Here is a 14,711-nt window from a genome sequence, read left to right on the forward strand (position 1 = left end):
TGACAAAACACGCCTTTAATGTGGACTGCTAATTGGCGGGATGAAATGATAGAGGGGTGAAATGATAGAGGGGTTAAATGATGGAGGGGTTAAATGATAGAGGGGTGAATAAATTGGGGTTAAATGAATAGGAGTGAAAAGAAGTAGAATCATATATAATCAATTGAGTTGAGCTAATCGAAACGCCCATAGAGCGACATAATGTGAAATAATGACATAAGTTAGCAAAAATTGGTATCGACAGATACAACAACCTTGGTGTTTATGATAATTAGATATCAAAAATCATAACATGTCAAAATCAGTCTTAGTTGAAGTGATAAAACGGAGTGAAATTATTAATATTGAATATCAGAAAGTGCATCTTTTATGTTCAATACACAAGCGTACGCCATCTTGGTTTTCGATTTCATTTCCCATTACTTACTTGTAGTTTTGGTCACTTGTGTTATTGAAAAGTTTGTTTTCTTACTACAAAATTATCCATACTGTACTAATTGTGTAGCACCATTGATATGGGCAACAGCTTCAACGAAAGAGTTATTTGTTGTCTGCTCAGTAGCGCTGGCAGCTCTCTAATTGTTTCAAGGGCTTCCTCTTCAGTTGAGATACATTTTTCTATCACTCCACTAGCCTCTACTGTGAGGTTTACATGCGTTTCCGTTTTCTGTTTGTTTCTGTCTGTTATAACAGAAATAAACAAATTGCACGCAAAGAGTCTTCATGAAAAAAGCCCAAAACCAACTTGATTAAAAAAAACATCATTGTACAAAATTAAAATGGTGCCACCCGGGGTGAGGTTGCGGAGGTATGAACCAGATGATCCAGACACAAAACAGCCATGACTCGACACTCCAGAAAGTCATTGAAGTATGAATCGAATTTGCGCAAAATTGTGCGAAATTGTGCGCAATTGTACGAAATAGCGCAAACCTGTTCCGACGAAACAGAAAGTGCGAAATTTTGCCACGGCAGGTCAACAGGCCCTACGACGGAAAGTACACTGCAATTTCCTTATATTCGAGGCATGGAGTTAAAAGACCATCCTTGATAGATATTGGGTATCCCGTGTTAAGAAATAGCTACAAAACAGTCGCCTTTTGTCAGTTTCGTCGGTTTTTTACGTACTGTCGATTGTCATCGTTTCTGTCAGGATTAATTTTTGTAGTATCTGTCGATTAGCGTCGTTTTTGTCGGTACCGTCGATAATTATTGCAGGAAAAGTTGATATTATCGTTGCCTTTTTTTAGGATTTGTCGCCAAGTCGAGGTTCCCGTTCAAAATCAGACGGTTCCAGACAATAATTACGTATGATCAGACAAATCCAGACAATAATACACCCGGATAGGTGATATATAATATATTCGTATCGCAGGCTGATGAAAAGAAGACAGCTCTTGTGAACTTTAATGCCCGGTATCAGGCCCATGACTATGAGAAGGAATTAGCAAGACGAGGATTCAAATTTTCCCGGATTAATGAATCGAATAAGGGCAGTCTAGCAAGATTTTTTGGGACTATGATTCGGCTCAGCCGGATTGCGAGTCGAAGTAAGCCGTGAAAATCAGACGCTGCGCTGGTATGATTCCCTAATGTCAGATTTTGATTTGAAATAATGTGACCCAAAAATGTGACCCCGTGTATTTATTGTCTGGGAGATAAAAAAAAACCCACTCCAGATAAAAGAAATCCTCGGATCATATTCTACCACCTAACACCGGGTAGCTTTTCAATTCACTGCCACTTTTTATTGCATTTCAAGGATGCTACTTTTGAAACGCGGCAACAGGTAAACAATTTTTTTGAGGTTGTTTTTGATGCTATTAGCTATATTAGTTTGTCGTTTTCCGATTTCGGTCTTAGATTAAATGTTAGATTGATAGGTGTTGAGCAGCTGTTTGGACTCTTAATTCGAGAAAATGAGAAATTTTCGATGGTTGAATCCGAGTATGTTGTTGCCCATAACCGTAAAACCATTCAGAATTAGCCTTAACAGTGACAGTTTTATTCATTTTCTGACAACTTGTCTTTGTTTAGGCCGTCTAGGCAGTTGTAAACAGATTTAACTGATTTTTTTTGCTTCGAGAAAAGAGTCTGTGACTGTGCTTTGGTTTTTTCAAGAATTTCCCCAAGACCAAACGCTTTTTACCTCTTCAAAGTTGCGAAAACGGGCCGTTTAAAGATATAGAGTTTTGACTATTTGCATAATTTATTTTCAATGTGAAAACAAAAATTGATCTTTTTTACTTTGCGGTCTAATATTCTGAGCTAAGTCAAAATTCGATATCTGTTCTTTTATTTGAGCGCTCAATATTTCACAAATTTTCAGTTTAAAGCTAACTTTGCTGATTTCCCTTTTCTACCTGTTATGAGAATATATGATGCAAAATTTTGACTACTGCAGCTTTGCTACACTAATTACGCGGCTAACGCCTCTAACGCCTCTAATCTCATAACGCCTCTAATCTCGTCTAGTGTTATTTATTAAACAATTAGGCACAATGTTGCCATTTCTGTGTTGGCAATAGTATTACCCTCCAATGCTAAACTGTGAATTCAGGGTGTTATCTTCGCTTAATTTATTTTGCAGAAGTAGTGACCCTCGCTTTTACAAATGCTAGCAATTGTTTCCACTGTGGTCCTTTGTTGTTTGTCATATTATACATATATGAAAGTATTATAACGGAGCAGAGCCAATCCTCGCAGTAAATAAAATTTGGTGTGGAAAAATCAGAGCAGTGAAAAGTGATTGGAATTAATTAACATTGAAGAAAGAAATCGAACAATCATGTTTGGGCACTATATTTTTAACTGCAATTAGCGAGAGCAGAGGACAAACGACTTCAAAATATTTTTCTACGAAATAATAAAAGTAATCGCCTGATATTAAAGTAACAATTCTGCAGTTCTACTTGATAATTTAATTTCGTGTTTTGTCATTGAAATGGATGTGCCTTGTGATTGTTTTTTGTTAATTATCACTACTAATAGCTTATTATAACGCGATGCTAATTCTCACGACTTCGAGTCAGCTAATTTTTTGTCTGGATTGTCTGGTCATTGCCAATTTTTCTCTGGATTCCCGGTTCATATTTCCACCACCTCTCTCCGGGTTACTTAGAAACAAAATTTTCTATGTGTCAAGAATTATCAAGATCCTATCAAGTTATGCCAACAAAATTTCCTGACATGTCTTGATAAGATCTTGTCAAGATTTTATCAAGGTGTCCAAGAAATGTTTGGCTATCAAGATCTTGGCAAGATATTTCAAGTTTTGCAAGAGTTAACAAGATCTTGCATGACATGGCAACGTGTATCAAGTTTCGTTTCACTGGGAATTCACAAAACATCAATATTTCCAAAAACAAAATTAGATAACGCTGCTAAATATCAAACACATCAACCAGTTAATAGGGTTCATTCAATATATGATAAAAATTCCGCATGCTCAAAACAAGATGAGGTAGTCTTGCAACATTATTTGTCTATCATTACTCAAAATTGGCTTCTGAGTACTGCAATGTACAACTTCAACTGGCTCAATTGACAGAGAAGGTTAACAATATTGGATATAATCGTCGGTTGATACCAGCAGCATCATCAAAAAAAATACCATTTCATCGGGTCTACTACAGCTACTCAACAGCGACTAAAGTGTTTAGGGCTCTCAAGCTTATAGTTTATCTCTCAAATATGGAGAGCAAATTGGGGCCCCATAAGAAAATAACCGGCAACATCTTCTGCGCAGATACCAGAAATGAACATTGACGACTAGTTGCCACGAACTGTCAATCAATTTTTACGAACTGTCAAGCATTGCCACCCCTTCCAAATCTTTTTTGCATATAGAAAAATTGGCATTATCGAGAAATTTTTCAGCAAAGTGAACTAATGTTTCAATGTTCCGGTTTTCTAACTACCAGAACTGGACGATCTGTCTGTTTCTTGTGGCTGCATTTTTTTACAATGTTAATTCTATTTTAGGTGCGGCGTAATTTTCATTCTGGAAAACTGACAAATTTTCACTTCTTCCTTTTTTTCCGTTTATTCACAGACTTAAATTTTGACCTTTGGAAGTGTTTTCGAATAGCATATACTTCTTTTCGTTGAAGTTTAGTTTGATTTGGAGCCTATTACACTCCTTTTTGAGTTTATCCAATGATGGCTGTGCTTTGTTCTCTAAGTTGACTTGAGCACCACCTTTGTTAATAGTTCGAAGTCATCCGGAAATTGAGAAACCTGAACTCAGCGTTTGATGATTTGAGAGTGAAATTAGGATCATTATCGGCGATACGAAGCTCTGCTGAGTGCGAGAAATTGTTGCTTCTTGTATTTTTGATTTTAACGTTAAAATTTAATTGCCAGAAGCCTGAGTTCACCCATACAAAGATTGGTTTCTTTAGTCCAATATTGCTCAGTTTGACAATCATGATTAGTCGCCAGGTTTTCAATCCAAATGTTTTCAGTAACCTTTTTATCTTCATTGGCTTAAGAAAAAAACTATTTCTGGAATATTTGAGTGAATTGTTTCTTTACATAGAATTTCAAAACTGATAAAATCTTTTGCATTTGTTGTCCATTTGTCAAGGTAAAATTCCCGTTTGTAGCTATAGTTACTCGTACAGTTATAGTCAAGTGATATAGAGAAAGAGGGGAGAAAACAAAGTAACATACAGTAGAAACAGTATTAGCCAGAGCAAACGGCTTTCTTCAAATACGTAAGCAAAATATTGTAAAATAAAAATGACTTGGGCAGTTAAAAAAGTGTTTCTTTCTGAGTCCTGTGTATTAAAGATTCTCGAAGATAATTTTTTAATGTTTACTGTATCTTGTTTTGAAACTATTTTTGAGCCTTTTGTTTACTGTTATTGTGTGATCAAAAAAAACGTAACATCGTAATTAAACAACGCAAAGTCAATTAGACATAGCGCATCGGCCGTTGAACAGTGAAATTTCACTGAACCCAAGAAAAAATTGATCTTTACTGATACAAACCGCAGCTTCAAATCACAGAGGTAAAGTAATTCAATCACAGAGTCTGGACAATTAGGAAAGTCAATAAAACAATTTAAGAAACCACTAGAAAAAAAAACAGCCACAGGGTTTTGAACTCATCAAGAACCAAGCTCGATGAAGCAAACTCAACACTATTTATTTATCAGCAGATGCTGCAATTTGACGCCAGCTTTCAAAAACTTGGGGACAAGAAAGCTCAGATCATTATCCAGAAAACTCTAGAGAACAAAAAGTTGAGAGAGAAGGATACTTTCAACTTTTGAAAACAAAGTGGTTAACGTATATCCCCGGACATAAAAATATGTCAAATCAACAAAATCATTCAAGTTTTCTCGCGTTTGAAGCAGAACCGTCAGAATTTGATTCATTGCCAAAAAACCAAAATTGTTATCTCTCAGAAGTAAGTGACAACACAAGCCACGTGTCAGTGGACACAGCTACACAAAACAAACAAACGAATAATCAAGATATATAGAGAGAACAATCAGGAAACATCCACAGCGAAACGAAGGATTGATTAAAAAAGATGAGGGATTTCAAAAATGAATTCAAAACAAGATTGCAACACATTTTGAGAGAACTATTGAACTGTAAATGCAAATGAAAGAAATTGAGATGCAGCATCAGCTTCGGAAATGAGAGCGGGAGTCAGTGTGCAAATTGCAAACCACGGAATTGAAGAAGGATGATGTACGTTCAGAGTCAAAAAAGTTCGTGAGAGTTCGCCTTTAAAATTGTTCAAAAAATACTAGAGATGTCTCGGAGTGGGCCAAAACGATGAGGAAAACACAAACAACAATTAATCCAAAAACCTGCTTTGGCGTCAGCCCTAAACGGGTTGAAGGTGGGCTACGATATCTCAATTCTAAGGATCACTTATGAAGTGTTTAAGACAAAGATGTTTTGCACAAAGTAGGTATGCGGACAACCATCGGACATTCAAGCAGTATTAGTGTGCCAAAGTTGAACTTGAATAGTTATGACGGAAAACCACAAGAGTAGCATGAATGGTCTATCATCTTTATCGCAACCAAAGAAAAAAGTTTGAAAAAAAACAAAATCTGCAATCTCGGGAATGGGATATTCTAGACAGTTTTACAGCGCTGCCTGAAGCCTTCTAGAAAAAAAATACGAAGACCGGAAGTAATTATAGATGCGCAGCTCGAGAGCTTACGAAAATAAATCACGTGAAGCTTCATGACTCAGCAAGCCTGATTCAGTCTTCTATTATTGTCTCTTCTTTCGTGAATCAGCTCAAAGAGCGCAAACAAGTTGTTGATCTGCAATCAAGTTCAACGTTGTATCGGACAGTTGACTAGCTGGCACAGATACTCAAAGAAAATTGATGGCTCTATGTTGACGACAAGGACCAAAACCGGCCTGCTCTAATAATGTTTGAAAAAGAGTTATCAAGAATGGCACTTCTTGCATAAAGGATTCTCAGTGTTTAAAGGTGACCGTAAAAAAAGACAGACGTAAGACAAAAGTAGAAAAACAATTCCTGAAGACTTCCCATTTCAGTGCAAGTTCCAACATAAAAGAAACGAAGCCAACGCAAAGCGTTTCTTGACCGCTAGCCGATGAAACCTATAATTCGTTTATTTCTGTAATAACAGAAATAAACGATTTACACGCAAAGAGTCTTCATTAAAAAAGTTCAAAACCAACTTGATGCAAAAAACATCATATGTACAAAATTAAAATGGTGCTATCCGGGATGAGGTTGCGGAAGTGTTGGCCAGATGATCCAGACACAAAACAACCATGACTCGACACTCCAGAAATTCTTTGAAGTATGCACCAAATTTGCAAGAAATTGTGCGAAATTGTGCGCAATTGTACAAAAGAGCGCAAACCTGTTGCGATGAAACAGAAAATGCGAAATTTTGCGACGGTAGGTCAACAGGCCCTACGACGGAAAGTACACTGCTTATACTCGAGTAACTGAAAGTACACTGCTTAATTTCCTTATATTCGAGGTCTGGAGTTATGAAAAGACCATCCTTGATAGATTTTGGGTATCCCGTGTTTAGAATTAGCTACAAAACAGTCGCCTTTTGTCAGTTTCGTCGGTTTTTTACGTACTGTCGATTGTCATCGTTTCTGTCAGGATTAATTTTTGTAGTATCTTCGATAGTAGTATCTTCGATTTGTAGTATTGTCGATTAGCGTCGTTTTTGTCGGTACCGTCGATAATTATTGCAGGAAAAGTTGATATTATCGTTGTCTTTTTTTAGGATTTGTCGCCAAGTCGAGGTTCCCGTTCAAAATCAGACGGTTCCAGACAATAATTACGTATGATCAGACAAATCCAGACAATAATACACCCGGATAGGTGATATATAATATATTCGTATCGCAGGTTGATGAAAAGACGACAGCTCTTGTGAACTTTAATGCCGGTATAAGACCCATGACTATGAGAAGGAATTAGCAAGACGAGGATTCAAATTTTCCCGGATTAATGAATCGAATAAGGGCCGTCTAGCATGATTTTTTGGGACTATGATTCGGTTCAGCTGGATTGTGAGTCGAAGTAAGCCGTGAAAATCAGAAACTGCCCTGGTATGATTCGCTAATGTCAGATTTTGATTTGTGATAATGTGTAATGTGACCCAAAAATGTGAGCCCGTGTATTTATTGTCTAGGAGATTAAAGAAATCCATTCCAGATAAAAGAAATCCTCGGATCAAATTCTACCACCTAACACCAGGTAGCTTTTCAATTCACTGCCACTTTTTATTGCATTTCAAGGATGCTACTTATGAAAACGCGGCAACAGGAAATTATTTTTTGAGGTTGTTTTTGATACTATTAGCTGTATTTAATTTGTCGTTTTCCGATTTCGGTTTTAAATCAAATCTTAGTTTGATAGGTGTTGAGCAGCTGTTTTGACTCTTAATTCGAGAATAAGAAAATTTTATTGACTGAATCCGAGTATGTTGTTGCCCATAACCGTAAAACCATTCAGAATTAGCCTTAACAGTGACAGTTTTTTTTTCATTTTCTGACAACTTGTCTTTGTTTACGCCGTGTAGTCAGTTCTAAACAGATTTAACTGATTTTTTTGCTTCGAGAAAAGAGTCTGTTACTGTGCTTTGGTTTTTCCAAGAATTTCCCCAAGACCAAAAGCTTTTTACCTCTTCAAAGTTTCGAAAACGGGCCGTTTAAAGATATAGAGTTTTGACTATTTGCATAATTTATTTTCAATGTGAAAACAAAAATTGATCTTTTTTACTTTGTGGTCTCATATTTTGAACTAAGTCAAAATTAGATATCTGTTCTTTTTTTTGAGCGCTCAATATTTCACAAATTTTCAGTTTAAAGCTAGCTTTGCTGATTTCCTTTTTCTACCTGTTATGAGAATATATGATGCAAAATTTTGACTACTGCTGCTTTGCTAAACTAATTACGCGTCTAACGCCTCTAACGCCTCTAACCTCTAAACGCCTCTAATCTCGTCTAGTGTTTTTTATTAAACAATTAGGAACAATGTTGCCATTTCTGTGTTGGCAATAGTATTACCCTCCAATGCTAAACTGTGAGTTCAGGGTGTTATCTTCGCTTAATTTATTTTACAGAAGTAGTGCCCCTCGCTTTTACAAATGCTAGCAATTGTTTCCACTGTGGTCCTTTGTTGTTTGCCATATTATACATATAGGAAAGTATTATAATGGAGCAGAGCCAATCCGCGCAGTAAATAAAACTTGGTGTGGAAGAATCAGAGCAGTGAAAATTGATTGGAATTAATTAACATTGAAGAAAGAAATCGAACAATCATGTTTGGGCACTATACTTTTAACTGCTATTATCGAGAGCAGAGGACAAACGACTTCAAAATATTTTTCTACGAAATAATAAAAGTAATTGCCTGATATTAAAGTAACAATTCTGCAGTTCTACTTGATAATTTAATTTCGTGTTTTGTCATTGAAATGGATGTGCCTTGTGATTGTTTTTTGTTAATTATCACTACTAATAGCTAATTATAACGCGATGCTAATTCTCACTGCTTCGAGTCAGCTAATTTTTTGTCTGGATTGTCTAGTCATTGCCAATTTTTCTCAGGATTCCCGGTTCATATTTCCACCACCTCTCTCCGGGTTACTTAGAAACAAAATTTTCTATGTGTCAAGAATTATCAAGATCTTATCAAGTTATGCCAGCAAAATTTCTTGACATGTCCTGATAAGATCTTGTCAAGATCTTATCAAGGTGTACAAGAAATGTTTGGCTATCAAGATCTTGGCAAGATATTTCAAGTTTTGCAAGAGTTAACAAGATCTTGCATGACATGGCAACGTGTATCAAGTTTTGTTTCACTGGGGACTCACAAAACATCAATATTTCCAAAATCAAAATTAGATAACGCTGCTAAATATCAAACACCTCAGCCAGTTAATAGGGTTCATTCAATATATGATAAAAAAATCCGCATGCTCAAAACAAGATGAGGTAGTCGTGCAAAATTATTTGTCTATCATTACTCAAAATTGGCTTCTCAGTGCTGCAATGTACAATTTCAACTGGCTCAATTGACAGAGGAGGTTAACAATATTGGATATAATCGTCGGTTGATACCAGCAGCATCATCAAAAAAATACCATTTCATCGGGTGTACTACAGCTACTCAACAGCGACTAAAGTGTTTAGGGCTCTTAAGCTTGTAGTTTATCTCTCAAATATGGAGAGAAAATTGGGGCCCCATAAGAAAATAATCGGCAACATCTTCTGCGCAGATACCAGAAATGAACATTGACGTCTAGTTGCCACGAACTGTCAATCAATTTTTACGAACTGTCAAGCATTACCACCCCTTCCAAATCTTTTTTGCATATAGAAAAATTGGCATAATCGAGAAATTTTTCAGCAAAGTGAACTAAAGTTTCAATTTTCCGGTTTTCTAACTACCAGAACTGGACGATCTGTCTGAACTGGACGATCTGATGTTAATTCTATTTTAGATGTGGCGTAATTTTCATTCTGAAAAACTGACAAATTTTCATTCTTCCTTTTTTTCCGTTTATTCACAGGCTTAAATTTTGACTTTTGGAAGTGTTTTCGAATAGCATATACTTCTTTTCGTTGAAGTTTAGTTTGATTTGGTGCCTATTACACTCCTTTTTGAGTTTATCTAATGATGGCTGTGCTTTGTTCTCTATAAGTTGACTGGGGCACTACCTTTATTAATAGTTCGAAGTCATCCGCAAATTGAGAAACCTGAACTCAGCGTTTGATGATTTGAGAGTGAATTTAGGACCATTATCGGCGATACGAAGCTCTGCTGATTGCGAGAAGTTGTTGCTTTTTGTATTTTTGATTTTAACGTTAAAATTTAATTGCCAGAAGCCTGAGTTTACCCATACAAAGGTTGGTATCTTTAGTTCAATATTGCTCAGTTTGACAATCATGATTAGTCGCCAGGTTTTCAATCCAACTGTTTTCAGTAACCTTTGTATCTTCATTGGCTTAAGAAAATAACTATTTCTGGACTATTTGAGTGAATTGTTTCTTTACATAGAATTTCTAATTTTTCAAGTAAATCGATGATATTTCATTTCAGCTTCCTTCAGTCAGATTCTCTATTTCGGATAATTTCTGTGTACCTTTACTATATTGTTGTATGCTCCTTGAAATCATCAAAATTGGACTTCGCTTTCTTTTGAAATCAATTTGAGTTATTGTCCTCAATAATTTAACTGTTGTTGAAGCTGAGTTCTGACAACATGCGTAGGAAATGGCATCAGCATAAAAAATGAGATAGTGAACAATCTTTTGCATTAGTTGTCCATTTGTAAAGGTAATATTCCCGTTTGTAGCTATAGTTATTCGTACAGTTCTAGTCAAGTGTTATGGAGAAAGAGGGGAGAAAACAAAGTAACATACAGTAGAAACAGTATTAGCCAGAGCAAACGGCTTTCTTCAAATACGTAAGCAAAATATTGTAAAATAAAAATGAGTTGGGCAGTTAAAAAAGTGTTTCTTACTGAGTCCTGTGTATTAAAGACTCTCGAAGATAATTTTTTAATGTTTACTGTATCTTGTTTTGAAACTATTTTTGAGCCTTTTGTTTACTGTTATTGTGTGTTGTATCTATGAAGTATTGGAGCTGCAGTTCGACTGCTACCAACCCCAGCTTCTGGTTTTTCAACTTGCACTTACAAAAAGGCAAAACCATCATAAGTTTAAATTGAAACATTTTTGCAAAAAAAAGGACGCATATACTTGTCATCGATTCGTTTTTCTATCGGATTGATCAGGTATACACATAGAGTGTGATCTGTAGGGTCCCAGTCCAATTCGGTTTTGAAAAAACAAAGACTTATAACAAAACCAAAGAATTACAAAAGCAAACGGCAAAAATAAAACATCTGGACAGATTTTGAACCACTGAAAAGAATTGAGCAACGTCGACGATAAAAAAAACGTAACATCGTAATTAAACAACGCAAAGTCAATTAGACATAGCGCATCGGCCGTTGAACAGTGAAATTTCACTGAACCCAAGAAAAAATTGATCTTTACTGATACAAACCGCAGCTTCAAATCACAGAGGTAAAGTAATTCAATCACAGAGTCTAGACAATTTGGAAAGTCAATAAAACAATTTAAGAAACCACTAGAAAAAAAAACAGCCACAGGGTTTTGAACTCATCAAGAACCAAGCTCGATGAAGCAAACTCAACACTATTTATTTATCAGCAGATGCTGCAATTTGACGCCAGCTTTCAAAAACTTGGGGACAAGAAAGCTCAGATCATTATCCAGAAAACTCTAGAGAACAAAAAGTTGAGAGAGAAGGATACTTTCAATTTTTGAAAACAAAGTGGTTAACGTATATCCCGGATATAAAAATATGTCAAATCAACAAAATCATTCAAGTTTTCTCGCGTCTGAAGCAGAACCGTCAGAATTTGAATCATTGCCGAAAAACCAAAATTGTTATCTCTCAGAAGTAAGTGACAACACAAGCGACGTGTCAGTGGATACAGCTACACAAAACAAACAAACGAATAATCAAGATATATTGAGAGAACAATCAGGAAACATCCACAGCGAAACGAAAGATTGGTTAAAAAAGATGAGGGATTTCAAAAATGAATTCGAAACAAAATTGCAACACATTTTGAGAGAAATATTGAACTGTAAATGCAAATGAAAGAAATTGAGATGCAGCATCAGCTTCGGAAATGAGAGCGGGAGTCAGTGTGCAAATTGCAAACCACGGAATTGAAGAAGGATGATGTACGTTCAGAGTCAAAAAAGTTCGTGAGAGTTCGCCTTTAAAATTATTCAAAAAATACTAGAGATGTCTCGGAGTGGGCCAATACGATGAGGAAACACAAACAACAATTTATCCAAAAACCTGCTTTGGCGTCAGCCCTAAACGGGTTGAAGGTGGGCTACGATGTCTCAATATCTCTAAGGATCACTTATGAAGTGTTTAAGACAAAGCTGTTTTGCACAAAGTAGGTATGCGGACAACCATCGGACATTCAAGCAATATTAGTGTGCCAGAGTTGAATAGTTATGACGGAAAACCACAAGAGTAGCATGAATGGTCTATCATCTTTATCGCAACAAAAAAAAGTTTGTTTCTGATTCATAGAAAATGAGCCAATCGAAGCGCTACAAACAGGCAAAGCAAAATCTGCAATCTCGGGAATTGGATATTCTAGACAGTTTTAGAGCGCTGCCTGAAGCCTTCTAGAAAAAAAATACGAAGACCGCAAGTAATTATAGATGCGCAGCTCGAGAGCTTACGAAAAGCAAATCACGTGAAGCTTCATGACTCAGCAAGCCTGATTCAGTCTTCTATTATTGTCTCTTCTTTCGTGAATCAGCTCAAAGAGCGCAAACAAGTTGTTGATCTGCAATCAAGTTCAACGTTGTATCGGACAGTTGATAAGCTAGCACAGACACTCAAAGAAAATTGATGGCTGTATGTTGACGACAAGGACCAAAACTGGCCTGCTCTAATAATTTTTGAAAAAGAGTTATCAAGAATGGCACTTCTTGCATGAAGGATTCTCAGTGTTTAAAGGTGACCGCAAAAAAAAGACCGACGTAAGACAAAAGGAGAAAAACTTTTCCTGAAGACTTCCCATTTCAGTGCAAGTTCCAACGTAAAAGAAACGAAGCCAACGCAAAGCGTTTCTTGTCTGCTTGCCGATGACACCCATCTAATTTTAGACTGACCAATATTGAAGAAAATGAATAATAACAACCGATACGTGGCCATGAGGAAACAACGCTTATGTTATGGAGGTCTGGGATACAGATCAGCAATCAAAAGTTGCACTGTCAGTGCGTGCGGCATAATGGATCTACCAGAAACGCAAACTATTGTTACACTCAGCAAACCAAATGGACGAGAGCAATCACGCAGTCAACGTAAGCGCTGCAACAGTAAATCAAATTAACAAAGTTAATAGCTTTCTTCAGATAGTTCTCGTCTCAATCCGGAGTAAAGTAATTGACTGATCACATACGTTTTCCTCGATAGAGAATCAACGGCATCATTCATCGATTAAGTCGTTCCAAAGAAGATGCAAGCCCAAGACACGTAGGTTACGCTAAATTTATCCGGCATACACGGAATAAAGGATTTGAAGACCGACAAAGTTCCTCTAAGAATAAAAGGAATACAGTCAAAGATGCACTCGCGCGAGGGATTTTGTACAACCATCAATTTCATCGAGAAACACAAACTTTGACTACAAAGAACTGAAACAAAGCTTCAGCTATTTGATTGAACTTCCAAATTGAAGTTCTAATTTGATGGAAATTGGCATCAATCTACGTCAAGATGCCTATGAGCTACAGAAAGAATTAGACAACAAGATAGGTACACGAAATTCACCTGTCGCTTGTCCTGACGGAATTCAGGTGGGTAGTCAGTGGGCCCATGAAGGGCAAAACAGAACAAAATATTGGTCTTTTCTCCTTCTCAGAAGACTCAAACATGGCAGATAATGTTCAATCATAGTGGGGCACTAAAATCTACGCTTTTAAAACAAATGTTGTAATTAAGGAGAGCGCAACAATCTCAGAAGTTAGTAGAGACCCAGACAAAGATTTGAGGTGAGTGGTATGAAGTTGCCACGCTGTGGAGTGAACCAGAACGCAACATTCCGCACAACTACAACTTGACGCTAGGTCAGCTCTACTCACTGGAACGAAGATTCCAACGAGACCAAATTTTAGAAGATTTGTGTCATTTTCGGAAATGAGCTTTCGGAAAGGAATGGTATTTGCCAAACAGTTCTGAAGTATACAAGCCTGGTATTTTTTGGCGTTTTTGCAACGCTGCAGCAAAATACAAAGATGTATGCCTAGAGGAAAAGTTGTTAGCCGGACCCTATCTACTACAGGGATTGATCGGAACAATAGTCAGATTTTGAGAAGGACCAACAGTCCTGACCACAGATATTCAATCAGTGCTCCTGCAAGTGCAAGTTCCTGTACAAGATAAAAGCTGACTCAGACTCGTTTGACGAGTAGAAATGTAGAAACATGTGCAAACTTATGAGTATCAGCGTCATGTTTTTGGGGCAGAGAGTTCCCAACCCTTGCCAACTACGCTCTGAAGCAAGTAGCGATCGACAACGAGGACAAGTCTCCAGTTGCAGCAAAAGCAATACAAAAAAACAAGTTTACATGGACAATTTCATCAAGTCAACCGACATTCCTCA

The 14,711-nt window shown here is 36.8% G+C and overlaps 1 protein-coding gene across 3 annotated transcripts in view; it reads right to left on the reverse strand.

Annotated features, from left to right (window-relative positions):
• Positions 1–14,711, reverse strand: part of LOC142350365 (uncharacterized) — a 92,621-nt gene that overhangs the window by 6,990 nt on the left and 70,920 nt on the right. For 2 of the 3 annotated variants that reach the window (XM_075402208.1, XM_075402207.1), the window contains exon 4: positions 44–681. The exons of the other annotated variant lie outside the window; for it this stretch is intronic. In XM_075402208.1, the coding sequence (XP_075258323.1) occupies positions 494–681 (188 nt within the window). In that variant the 3' untranslated portion in view covers positions 44–493. Of the gene's footprint in view, positions 1–43; positions 682–14,711 lie in introns of those variants that run through there. 3 annotated transcript variants of the gene reach the window in all.

The sequence above is a fragment of the Convolutriloba macropyga genome, chromosome 12 (genome assembly GCF_964194025.1).
Source record: "Convolutriloba macropyga chromosome 12, txConMacr16.3, whole genome shotgun sequence".
In the NCBI taxonomy this organism is placed as follows: domain Eukaryota; kingdom Metazoa; phylum Xenacoelomorpha; order Acoela; family Convolutidae; genus Convolutriloba; species Convolutriloba macropyga.